General features: G+C 44.5%; 1 protein-coding gene across 2 annotated transcripts in view; it reads right to left on the bottom strand.

The window, feature by feature from the left end:
• LOC138492113 (STE20-like serine/threonine-protein kinase) overlaps positions 1-13,532 on the bottom strand; it is a 520,802-nt gene that overhangs the window by 146,834 nt on the left and 360,436 nt on the right. For both annotated transcript variants that reach the window (XM_069619087.1, XM_069619086.1), the window contains exon 12: positions 13,318-13,497. In XM_069619087.1, coding sequence (XP_069475188.1) covers positions 13,318-13,497 — 180 coding nt within the window. The remainder of the gene's footprint in view (positions 1-13,317; positions 13,498-13,532) is intronic.

Raw genomic sequence — 13,532 nt, 5'->3', positions numbered from 1 at the left:
ATCTTTGGACTAGACCTCACTGCGATAATGCGAAAAGGCTTCTCTCCCCTCTGCAGTGCTGCGCACACCGCGCTCATGGCTCCCACCTTTTCTCACTCAGTCTGAAGGCTTCACAGCTCCATTTCTCACAGATGCACCCGGGACAATTGAAACAAATATACTAATGTAACATCTCACTCTTCCTCTGAGTTCACTGTCCTGTGTGTGAACCGACTCGAACCATGCCCTGTACCTCATCCATCTCCACAAACCTGCCTGTGCTCTCTTACCCCCGCTGTTGGAAAATTACTGCCACTGTAACCCCGTGCCCTCCTAAGGTATTCTCTTGATGTACCAGAAGTGTGACCCTGCTGTGAAGCCCACCCCAGTGTGCCCCCTACTAAAGCCAGACCTCTGTCACATTATATTGCACCTTAGAACTAACAAATGTCAGCGTGCCCCCTAGTTGCTTTGATGTGCACAGGCCCACCCCATGATCAATGTTATCACACTGAGCCTGGTACTCCATATAAGTCCTAATGAATGATGCTCTGATTTTATGCATGCAATTTATAGGTTCAAGAAGATTTACTTAAGCTTATACTAATGAACATTGTTTATTATATGTCTAAAGGTAGTTTCTCATGCTAGCTTAGTTAGTGTCTGCCCTACCTCACCAAGACCTGACCCTCACCCCTCCTGGATACTGGCAGCTGGACCACGTGATGTTCACCCTCCTGCCAACGGAGCAACCAATCCGGATGAAGCAGCACCCATAGCCGCATATGTATCAATGTTATTCACCCAATCCCAAGCAATTGTAGTCCCCTATAGAGTGATGTCAGTGATGACACTTTGTCCCTTCATAAGCTCATATCTTTGTAATGTTTGCCAGAGCACTCTCATGGCAGCAGAGTTCTCTGGATGCCAAGTCTTTATAAAGGAAAAAATAATTCTTGCAACCTGTTCTCTTAGTCTCATTCCCCATTGGGGTATTTCATATTTATTTGTATTTGTATGTGCAAGATGGGGAGTGAGCCTTCACTGCCCACACACCTAAGAAGATTCAGTCATATAAGGTGTCCAAAAAGGCTCAAGGGAAACCCAAAACCAACAGGAGAAAGAAGAAGGATTCACCTGCTGTAGCTGAACCAGTGCCTGAGCCAGCACCTATGGCAAAGTTTAGCCTATCAGGGGAAGGCCCTGAGGACACACAAGTGCACATAACCACTTGATCTATGAAACCACCCTAAGCTAAAACATCGTCTGGCAGAAGGGGGTCCCTCCAGGTAAGAAATCTGCCTAGTTCAGCCAGCAAGAGTGTCAAACTTTAGAAGTCCGGAGAAAACAGGCTGTTTCCCAGTCAAAAGGGTTAGACCCTGTGAAGCACAACATATTTCAGGTAGATGGGCACCTTTATAGTAAGCCTGTTCAGCCAAAGCCTTGTGCTAACAGGAGGTTGGTGGTGCCTAAGGTCTATAGGCCCATGAGGTGCCTCCGACTGGGCATCTAAGAGTGAAAAAGGCCAAAGAGAAGTTGACTCATCCCTTCCATTGGCCCAGGATGGGAATAGAAATGAAGGACTACTGTAAATCTTGTCACACTTTCCAAACTCGAGGCAAAGTGGGTGGTAAGTGTGGCGGACCCCTTTGCCCACTACCAGTGGTTGAGGTTCCCTATGAGAGGGTTGACATTGCCATTGTTGGTCCATTAGACCTGCATACTGTGGGGTGAAAATACAGCCCCAAAGTGACAGAGACTGAGACCATTCTAGGTCCCTATTGTGGGAGTGATGCTGGCTGATGTAGAGTCCCATTGAAATGTAAATGCCAGTACAAAACAGTTATTTCTGACATAAGGCCTAGTGAAATGAAAAGAAATGGGCCCATTTCCACTCTACTAAAACGGGCATGCGCTCAAGTGAAAGGAAATCTACCTAAGGGCTTAAAACTGCTGGATATGCTGAAAAGACAGGTGTGGCTGGAAATGCTGTTTTTCCTAAAATATGAAAAGTTACAATTTCAACTTAAAGAGACAGATAGCAGCATGTGACATAGAATTATATACAGCATAAGACAGTGATCCAGAAATCCAAAGTGAAGGCAAGCATTTTGCATTTGTTCATAATAAAAAGACTTATTTACTCCATATAAAATGGAGAAGGCCTATTTTGTTTTTGTAAAGATGCACACTGGTTTCTATGTAACTGTGGCCTACGTGTGAATAAGGACAAAAGTGACTTATGTCTGTTCAAACAGTATTTGAAGAAAGATTGTATTGTAAACACCATGCCCAGATGCAATACTAAATGTTAACATGCAAACACATGTTGTCGATTTAAAAGCTGTACTTTCAGAAGTATGGATGCAGCTTGTGCCATTCCACTGAAATGAAACTGTGACCTTAAGGCCTTTGCCTGAGGCCCTCTAGGAGAACACAGGCCTGGGTATCTGTTAAATGCAAAATAAATATAAAGAATTAGATCTGAATTGTGGAGGGTTCAGATAAGCCGGCCAGCAGAAATGATCTTTAAGGTCAGGCCTCCCCATTAACTGTGCATTAGTGGCCAACAGAAATGACCTTTTTAGGGCTGATTCGATTTCAAGAAATGGCCTTCAGAGCCACTAATGGATCTTCAAACACTGCATAGGAACAGGCCCTACTGATAAACAGATGTTGGTGTCAGGTCACAGAAGGGAAATGAAACTTAAAAAAAGGTGGGGCTACATATGCAACTATGAACTCCCACGTCATGCAGTGCCATAGATTAACATTGGGCACCCTTTTCTTTAATTAAAAGAGAATTTTGTGTCCCAGTGAGCTCATCCCAGACTCATATTAAAGGGGATGAGAAGCCCGCCAGTACCATGTAAATAACAAATTCTGTGTGATGTATACAATTTGTGTTATGAAGAACATTTTGTTCCAGCCTTCTCATAATTCTGAGGAAATGGAAAGTTGGTGTGGTGATGGATTGGGAAATTAATGTTTGAATCTTGAAGTGTCAGATTTGTTACTATTTCGGCACAGGAGCAAATTGAAAGTAAGATTATTATTTTCCGACTCGCCATAAAATATATATGTGCCTACAGTTATCTGAAAAGTTAAGGTAATTGCCATGTTGTGAGATTTTAAGAACACTGAAAAGGTCAACCCACCTATCATTTTGGGAAGATGAATCTTTCTCCTCCTTCAGCCTCCATCATCCACACCTCCCAACTCCTTGTCCTATCAACAGGTGGTGGGTGTACATGGTGGGAGGGAGAGAGCTAGCCAATCCATATTGAGGGAGTTATTATAATATGTGAGTGTCGTTATCCCTATAAGAGATCAGTTTTCAATCCGACAGGGACTGACTCTTGGCTTTTCCACTCTATTCCTGTCTACTTCTGGTCTCTTGTGAGGAACAATCAACAGAGAGGCAAGGAGAGCTACCAAGGCCATCAGGGTAAACCTTGCCAGGAGAAAAGTACCCGGAAAGGCCTGAAACCTTGAATAGGAGACAGAAATCTCCTATGGGAAATCTAGAAGCAAGCTGGGCCTGCCATCTGAGGAGCCAGAGGAGAACTGGGCGCTGGGGACTATCCTTGATTGAAACCTTTGACCCAATCTGTGCTGTTCTCAGATGAGCTCTGCTGTTTCCCTGGATGCCCCATAACCAAGGCCTCCCATGTAAGCATATTCATCCAAATGTCAACAAAGGTGTGGGGAATTCTGCCTGCCTTTATCTCTATCTCGCATAGTGGGTAGGGGGGTGGAACTGGGGGGGCTTAGCACATTTTATTAAATACAACTCAAATTAATTCCCCCCGTAGAAAAACATCCTAACCATTTGTATTGAATTGTGTTGGGAACTGCCTGCCTTAATCCTTTCCATTAAATTGTGGGGCAGGGGGTAAAACGGTGTAGACCCTTAGCACATTTAATTAAAGTTAAATCAATTAATTCCCATTTTGAAAAATCACAGGATGAGTGTTGATGGAGTTTGAATCTAACAAACTTCATGCACAGTGTGTGAGAGCCAGTATAGACAATAAGTTCTTGGGTGACTATTTTTCTAAAACCCCTGACTTCTGTACAGAAGGGGGTGTCCTTAATCCCAAAAAGAAGTAACCCTAAAACTCTGCCTTTCAAGTTAATGTTATGTTATGTTATTTTGCATTTATATAGCGCCTTATATACCATCGGTATGGTCTGAAGGCGCTGGTAGGTTGAACGCCCTTGGGAACCGAAGTTCAGATCAGTAGAGAAAGTAGAGAGAGTCAAAAGGTGCGTGTGAGCACCGGCTATGTGTGCAGCTGGTGCGGTATTCGTGTAATAGCTGCTTCTTAACGGTAGGTGTGGTGGTTGAGAGATCAGGAGTATGTGTTCGTTCTGACAGGATTTATCCAGACCGAGTGTGGCTGCGTTATGCCTGAAGAGAACGCCTGGCTGGGGGGGGTGTAACCAGCAGTGTTTTACTTAGAGTGCTGTGGAGTATGCAGCGGATGATAGTATGAGAACAGTTATACCGAATGGTGTCATAGTATCTCTGTGTTCTAGTTGAGTGGTGGTGTAGAGGGGACAGTACACATGGTGGTGTGATATGATGTGTTATATGCTCTTTCAAAACGTTCTCTGCATTCCAAACCATACTATATACGTCACGCAGTTCTATGCGCTCCAGTCTGTTCCATGCACTCCTATCCACTCCATGCATCCCAATCTGCTCCACACACTCTAGTTCGCTCGACGCACTCATGCGCTCCAGTCCGCCCCGCGCGCTCCATCTGCCCCACGCATGCACTCTTGTCTGCTCCACGCATGCACTCTTGTCTGCTCCACGCATGCACTCTTGTCTGCCCCACGCGCTCCATTTCACTTGTTCCATCCACTATACACATTCAGTATCTCTGAGCAACTCGTCCGCTCTAGTAACAGGGCACTTCCACTCGGGCACTCGCTCACTCTAGGCACTCGTTCGCTCCAGGCACGCGTCCTCTTCATGCCCTCACACGCACCATGTATTCACCTGTTTTGCTCACTCATCGGCTCTACGCACCTGCCCCCTCTACGCACTCAGCACCTCTATGCACTTAGCCCTTCTATGCACTTAGCCCCTCTACGCACTCAGCCCCTCTACGCACTCATCCCTTTCTACCCTTGCTGTAGAGTTGCTTGCATCTTCTACTTCTCACAAGTCTAACAGCTTGTGGTCCTACATTGATTCATCTTTTTCTTCAAAGACTTCTGAAACATTGTGCAAAGACTTTTCTACTTAACTTCAAGGAAGTGCTTCAGCCCATCTAGACTATTGCCTATTGACTTTGGCTTAGCCCGTTTTAACTGATTGACTCTTATTGAGGGATCTGAAAGTATTTACCTGCTTAAGAAATATTTGTGGTAACTTGTTTGCTCTAATAATCTTTTTCCTTTTTACTTGCTTTTAAATAACCCTGAATGCCAACATTAATACATTAATGTCAACAGCACCCTAGCAATTGAAGTCACCTGTGGCTGTAGGTCTCTGCTGTATGCCATCCCAAATGGGGTTTATGGTCTTTCCATCCAACCGGCTTACATCAAAACCCCCTCCAATGAAAACTTTCCATCACATTCTTTTGCATCAAATGCATTTTTTTGCATTATTTTGGGGGGATCTCCCCAGCCCCCTTTTTTTACCCTTAGAACCCCACCCCAATGAAAAATAACCCTTTACCCCATCCATATATGCATTCGATGCAAAAAGATTCGATGCAAATTTTAGTTGGAAAGGGTTTCGATGGAAACCTTTTTCGACGGAAAGACCAGATACCCCAAATGGGTATTAACCGATTCTGAAATAAGATTGTGTAACTTTGAAGTATATTTGTGTGGTGTTTTACAGTGCCCCATCTGAAGATGGCTTACATTAACTGATGGTAAATACATTAATAATTGTTTTATCAAGAAACCTTGTGTGCCTCTGTGTAACTCCCCTACAGCTCGCATTGACCCCTCTTGAGATAAGCCTGGCTACTCCTCCACACTACCAACCTGTGCAGTACAGACTTATACCAAAGATTGGGTTACTACTGCCAGGAGGTCAGGGCTGTTGTAGTGCACCCTATGGGTACTGCATACAATCTTGCCTAACAGCGGGTAGAGCCTGGTGAGGCCCGCCAGATGTCGCTTAACCACCGGGTGAGGAAGAGAAGACTTAGTCTTCTGAGTTCCGGTAGGCTCCTGCTAGGCTGCACAGCAGGGAAGACCTGGTGCCACCCTGCTTGTTGATGTAATACATGCTGGTGGAGTTGTCCGCCTGAATGAGGACCACCTTGCCACAGATAAGCGGCAGGAAAGCCTTGAGGGTGAGCAAGATAGCTTTCCGCTCCAGCCAGTTGATATGGGCCTCCTGCTCCTGCGGGGACCGGACTCCATGGACGCTATGGTTGTCCAATGTAGCGGCCCAGCCTTGCAGGGAGGAATCCAGGGTGCTGTCATCGCTTATATATAAGGGGGACTGCACTAGGACAGAGAGACAGAAAATGGGAGAAAAAAGAGAAAGACAGGAAGAGACAGACAAGAGACAGACCATCAGGAAGGCTGCTGAAACTGATCATCTGACATCTGTAAGGAGACACCAGAGGAGATTGCTGAGAGTGCATCTGGGTGGAGCTGTCTATTTCTAGGAAGGCCTCAAAGCTGACTGGGTCCTATGGTGGAGAGCGGAAGGCCATCTTTGAGAGTGGAGTGACCAGACCCCTGCCCTATATTTCCAGAGTTTATGAGATGCAGCTGACTTTGCTGAACCTTAAACAGAGGCTTGCTATGTAAGTAGAACTGAGCCCAGGGAAAGCAAAAGCTGGGGGCGTCTGCTTGCCTTAAATCCTTTACCTTTATAGTGAGATGTATATAAAACCGTTGAGATCCTTATCCTATTTAGCCAAGAATATTAATTTAGTGAATTCCCCATTTGGCAACACTATGGGGTGAATTTTGATAAAATTTGAAATTAACAAAGTTCACTTCCGAATGTGTGCTGAAAAGGATAGTGTATAAATTAATTTGGTAATCCTTGTCCAGCTGACCCCTACTTCTTTAAGGAAGAGGGGTGTCTCTGTTCTTAAATCAGTCCAAACCTCTTATCCAGCTTCCCCAACACAGGCCTGTCAGTAAGGGGGTTTGAAATCCAAAATTCCCCAAATCATTCCAATTTTTCTGTCTGACTTCTCAACGTAGACCAAAGTAAGGATGGGTTGAAAAACCGATAAATAACCCCTTGTTTATTTTAAACCAAATGTGTGGGCGAAATCATAATTGATACATGTATTTGAACCAATCTTGAAATCCTGCTCCTAGCCTTTTACGCGGCAGGAAAATCAAAATCACACAGTATCACATGATAACTGCCTTTGTTATTGACCAGTGTAATTATTTTGTGAAGTGAAATTTGCAGAAAATGAAGAATTGTGATTGTGTTCTTTTTAACTCACTTTGGTAATTTATTTATGCTAAGAGAAGTTGATTGTATTGTGCCACGGATAAAGTGGTGTTTGTCATTTCTGTGCTAATTTCTATTACTTTTAATTTAAATAAATACCAGTATATTTCCCATACACCAACCTGATTCTTGGCTCATTGTTATCTTAGGGGAGAGGAATCCAAGGGGCATGATATGTGTCTGGGATAGGGCTAGAAAAAAGAATTTGTTAAACAGTTTGTTGATTAACCACACCAGTGTGGGGTGGGGAGGAACTCCCTGTGTTGAGGGTGGCTTCTCAATTAACCGCTACATATCATAATTCTCATTTTCCCCTGAAATCTCGAGATATTATATATCATGAGATCCTTTCTCACAGGACCCTCCAATTGGGCACTCCACCATATGAAATCTTAAGTATCCCTCCGCTTTCAGAAGGAAGCTGAAATGGCGACCATCCCCCTTGGCAAGTCAGAACCTGTTGGAGGATGACAACCCTATTTGCAGGACTGCACATATAGGGTGTAGCTAACAGTACCCCCACACACTGCTACTGGCCATCTCCTACTACCTGTCCTCAAGGTGAGGAAGAATATCAAGGAAACAAACATAACCCTGTGAATCACAGCCGCTGTAGGATACAAGATTCCGTTTTCTTTTTTCAACATCATCATTGTGTGTGTGCGTGTGTCATGAAGCTATGTAAAAAAATGCAGAGAATACACAGAAAAGTGGCCCGTTATGCAGAGGCCTACTGGAAAATCTCCAGATTTCCCTGTTATTCAGTGCACCACTGGAGACACCGTGGTACAGCAATGCATGTTCTCTCACTGTCATCCACCTGGTTTTTCATTTTGGTTCTGGTGGGATCTGCAGCTACTCCAAGACAGCTCTCCCCTTGGCGTGCCCAAGCACAGGTGGTGCACTATGCCTCAAGGTTCCCCAGTACTTAAAGGAGTACTCAGGCATAGCACATATGTGCTGCCATGCTGACATGTAAATGCGACCTCAGGTACTCAGTCCCTTATGTGATTGGAGTTGGTGTATTGCCAATATTCTGTTGTGCAAATTGTTATAATTGATGGGTTGAAGATATGGATTGTCGTTTCTCCAAGGTTATTCATTATGCAAATTCACTAGTACTTCAAGGTGGGTTATCTCTTGACTGGATTTTGCCAATTATCCAAGGAATTTTCCTGATCTGCTGTTTGTGATGCATGTTGGAGATCGTCGGTACTCCTATGCCGTGTCTCCTACTGGATGGTATCACCACAACTCCAAGGCAGATTTTCTTATGGTTGTGGGATTGCCAGCACACCAACGTGATCCCAAGTAGCAGAAAAATTATGGTTGGGAACACAGTTACTCGAAGGTGTTGTCCACAGGGGAACAGCAAGTGCTCCAAGGCTTCCATCTGCCTAGTATGATGATGCACCCTCTAGTACTCCAAAAGGGAGAGAGGATTTATGGCATTATGCAGGGCAGGAGGTGTTGTTTTGTGGAGTTTGTAAAATGAAATGTCCCATTATACTCAAACAAGAATCTCAAAGCATTGCAGTTAACTTGTATGAGTGGTGCAAAATTAAATTTCCCATTTATTCCCATTTATTCTCGAACCAGAATCCTCAAAGCCTTGCATTTCACTTTATTGGGTGTTGAAAAACGATTTTTCATAGAGAGTTCATTCTCAAACCATACCTTTCAAATAAAAGCCAAAACAATGTTCCCATTGCACTCCCACTCCCTGTACCTTGCCCTCACACCAAAGGGGTCATATCTGCTTGATGCCTGGAGGGTGGGGGTTGATGGGAGTAAAGAGCATGGTAACAAACTAAGCAATCACTCTGTGTTTTACATGTTTCCATGGGTTGAAATTTGATGGGAAGTGATGACTGCCCATCGCTACATTTACCTGTGTGTTGTAGCATCTGAAAGCCCCTTAGAAATATAAATCAATCAATTGGTGCTGGTAATTTGATATTGTGTAGTGCCACTGCATTGGTGGCTGATGTTTGTGTGACTGTTCTGTTATTCTTTGTAAAAACTTAAATAAATATATATTCTTACTATACACCGGCCTGGTTCCTAGCTTATTGGTTGTAAAGAGGGTATTTTCTGAATGGTACTATATAGGTTGGAGGCCTCATTAAAGTTGAATCTGCAAAGTGCTTTGTTGAGCACCACCTGGCTTGGGGGGGTGGAACGCCCTGAGTTGAGAGTGACCGCCCAATAAATCATCACAATACTTACTCAGAAAGCAGATTCATTCATTCATTCTGGTAGTGGTTTACCATGTCAACAGGTAACCCGAGGCAGTGCCTATGAGATCTCTCGCTACCAGAGCAGTGGTCAGGGCTCTCCTTGGTATTTTTCCTAGGATAGGATTCCTAGAAGTTGTTGACTCAGCAGCTTTGCTCCAACAATTCTCCTCACTGTTCTCATTTGAAGTAGGTATCACCATTAGGGAAACATGATCTAGATACTGAGGGTAGTATACCTGTCAAAAACAGGAGGTACAGGATGTCTGATAGAGTAAAAAACCACTTCAAGTTAGAGATCACCAAGATGTGGGACTTCATGTGTAAGAGAGCATTCTAGCCATCCCTTGACCAGGCCTCTAGCTCTGGTACCCGAAACAAGAACCAAGACTGATGCACACCCTATATCTAAAGCTGATGAGCTTTTAGACAAACTAGTTGTTGCTAAGTTTCTGAGCACTTTTGACCTCACCTCAAGGTACTGGCAATTTGACTCAACAGCGTGCTCCATGCCAGAAGTCTTGTATCAATTTAGGGCCATGCCTTTTGGACTCAAAATTAACCTGCGACTTGTCAGGGGTTACTGAATTATTCCCTCAGTGGCATCGAAAAATGTCTGTGTCAAGGTTTCAAAGTGCCAGATAGGTAAGAGTACTGTGGTATACCTTGGTCACATGCTTGGCGAGGGCAAAATTCAGCCTCTCCTCAGTAAAATGAATGTGGTCCAGGACTGGGAAACCCTAACACCTCAAACCTAGACTCTTTTTGGGCATCATTGGCTACTATAACAATTTCACGGTTGGCTATGGGACCAGAGTTCGTTTGGACACCTCGTCTCAGCTGAGGGGTTGCTTGCAGGCTTTGGGACTTTGGAAGAGTGACAATTGGCTCAAATTGAATGGGGACAAGACAGAGGTCCTGGTAGTGGCCCCCCAGCTGCATCCTCTCTTTGGACTTCCTCTTTCTGGCATTCTGCTTTGGGCCCCCTTCCTAAGCAAGTGCTGGTGTTCAAGGATATGGGTGTAAACATCTCTGCTTCTCTATTTATGGCATACCAGGTTAGGGCAATTTGTCAAATGGGTCACTTTCAACACAGGGCACTTCATCGTGTCCTGCTTTTTCTGTCTAGTCATCTTCACATCCCTGTGGTGGCATCTCCTGTTCTGAGTCGTATTGACAATTGCATCTCATTGCTTTTAGCACTGCCTGCATATCTTATCCATCGCTTGCAATGTCTTCAAAATCTGGCAGCCAAAGTTGTGACTGGTTCTCGTTATGGTCTACATATTTCTCCAGTGCTTTGTTCACTGCAATGGCTCCCAGACTCTAAACACATCACGTTAAAATCTCTATGTTTGGTTCATTGTGCCCTTTATGGCCAGGGGGTTGAATACTTGTAGTCTAAATTTCACTCCTATGTGCCTGGATGCTCCATTCGATCTCAGGGTGCCTGCTCTGTTCCTGTACCCCGTTCTAAGCTTTCTAGGAGTGGAGGCTGGGCTTTTTCTACTGCCCTGGCTAAACTTTGCAACACTTTGCCTTTTTTGTTGAGGGCAATGGAAAATTACCTTTGGTTCAGGCATGCTCTTAACATCTTTTTTCTAGACTCAGCAGCTTTTTGTGGTCCTGTCTGTTTGAGGCGGCTCCCAAAGCCAAGATGCCTCTCGCAAACATGCGCTTTATAAGTAGCCTTAAGATAAAAAAGAGCAGCCCCTCTGACAGCTCGGACTTCCAATAAATGCCCTAAAATATACATTAAACAGAGGACTGTAAGAGGGCATTTGATAGTTTGAAGGAAGTCTTGTGCAAGGCTCCTGACTACAATCAGACCTTCATTGTCCAAACTGATTCTTCTGAAGCTGGACTAGAGGCAGTCATATCATAGCTTTTTTGAAATGGGTAGGGATCACCCCACCATCTTCATTGGTCAGAAGCTCAAGGGTAGAAAGCGTAGGGCGGCCACAGTTGAAAATGTGTTTTTCTCTGTGTGTGGCCCATGAGAAGGTTTACATCACTGGATCCACCATCTCTCTTCAACACACACAGACCACAAACTGTGCAAGTGGCTAATGCACATAGAGTGGGAAACCCCAAAGTTGCTCAGGTGGGCCATGAGCTTACAGTCGATAGACGTTACTTTTGAGCATTGCCCTTGTCCTGATCATGATAATGCAGGTGGTGTTTCTAGGATGTTTAACCGATTGGAATCTTAGTCCCATATCTTAATGTGGGAGGATGGGGGAGCTCTAGGCAGAACATACACTTTATATTACATTTGGTAGCCCCATGTACATTTTGCTGGCTTGTTGGGGGGTATGACTTGCTTTTTCTCCAAGCCAGGCTTAATCTTAAACCTGATTGAGAGTGTGGCCCTGTGTTTTTGTGCTCTACCTTAAGAGTCCATATGAGGCCTAAGGCAGGGATAGCCTGACCTGAAGGTACCCCATATACTCACAGAGAAAGCACCTATTCTCTGTCAGTCATGTGGCTAGGCTGCTGGAGCTTATGGAAAATGGCTCCACTTAGTGGATTCCATTTTACCTGGCTGGGTCGTTTTTTAGCCCTTTCTCCATTCATCAAAAGGGTAGCTGTTTGCCTTGAAGACCAGGGGGTAGGGGGGGGGGGGTCACATGACTAAAGTATGGGCAATGAGGTGGTCATCTTTGGCGACTGAGTGACTGAGTGTGTGTGTGTGTGTGTGTGTGTGTGTGTGTGTGTGTCGCAGGGCTGGAAGGCTGTAGTCAGTCAGAAACAAGTTCAGACTTGTATATGCAGATGCCTGTCTGGGAAACTGAGTTCCTTCCTTTGTGAGAGAAACCTTGCTGGGAGGGATGGCCTACCATTGGCTTACCAGCCCTCTGATTGAACTATACTTGGTATGTAATTGCATGCAGTGTTCACTCACTGACTTAACCGTAATTTGGTCCGTGCATCCAGAGGGTTCTGGCCTCGACTACCCCGCCAAGCTCAGGCCCAGGCATTTGGCTTCCAATTCCAGATCCTTGATGGAAGGTCATTGTGCTGGAGGCCCACCTACGCACAATGAGGTTTTTCCAACCACATTGTGGGCCAGTCTTCTCCCTCCTACCTGTTTTATTTGTTGCCTTTCATACACCATGTTGTGATTGACTTTGATATTGTGCACCCTTCAAATCCTGTTAATAAAATTAATGCCAGAGCTACCATCACACATCCATTGGGGAACTATATCATGACCAGATTCATCAGAGCGCCTTTACAATCAGATATAGAATCAGGTATGCAATCAGTAATGTAATTGTAATGTAATGGTTCCGAAGTAAACTATGAACATATTCAAATAAATTGTAAATTCTGTTGTAACCACATTTTTTTGTAGACACTAAAATACGTTACCACTCAGGCAGATTATAAAGTAGTCTAAAGATCAATTTTATCACATTAACGGCAAAGGGGAACCGTAATTGAGAATCGGATCAAATAACGTTGGCCAGAGATTTGAGAGGGTCTTAAAACAGAGTATGGATTCAAAGCTCTCCACAGTCAATTACTTACATATATATACTTTGAGGCGTCTTGTCGAACCTACAGAGTCTGACAGAAGGTCCTTCACATACAGTAGCGCTGTGCCATGTCACCACCACACTACCCCCATCTCACCTCTTCTTTTTTACTGGTCAGCAAGGGGCTTCTCTTGGCAAACTCCTTATCCTTCTGGGATTTGAGACATTTAGCGCTGTCCCGCAAACGTCCTGTGTGCTCTTGTTCCTGGCGTTCCTTCACCTGTCGAAAGTGGCGCTCTAGGGATTCAATCGCACGGTCATAGTTCAGCTTCTTGCCCTACAGAACGCAGAAGAAAGACGAATTAGGCAATC

The sequence above is a fragment of the Ambystoma mexicanum genome, chromosome 10 (genome assembly GCF_040938575.1).
Source record: "Ambystoma mexicanum isolate Mex_15411 chromosome 10, UKY_AmexF1_1, whole genome shotgun sequence".
Classification (NCBI taxonomy): domain Eukaryota; kingdom Metazoa; phylum Chordata; class Amphibia; order Caudata; family Ambystomatidae; genus Ambystoma; species Ambystoma mexicanum.
This window is presented reverse-complemented; position numbering and strand designations above follow the sequence as displayed.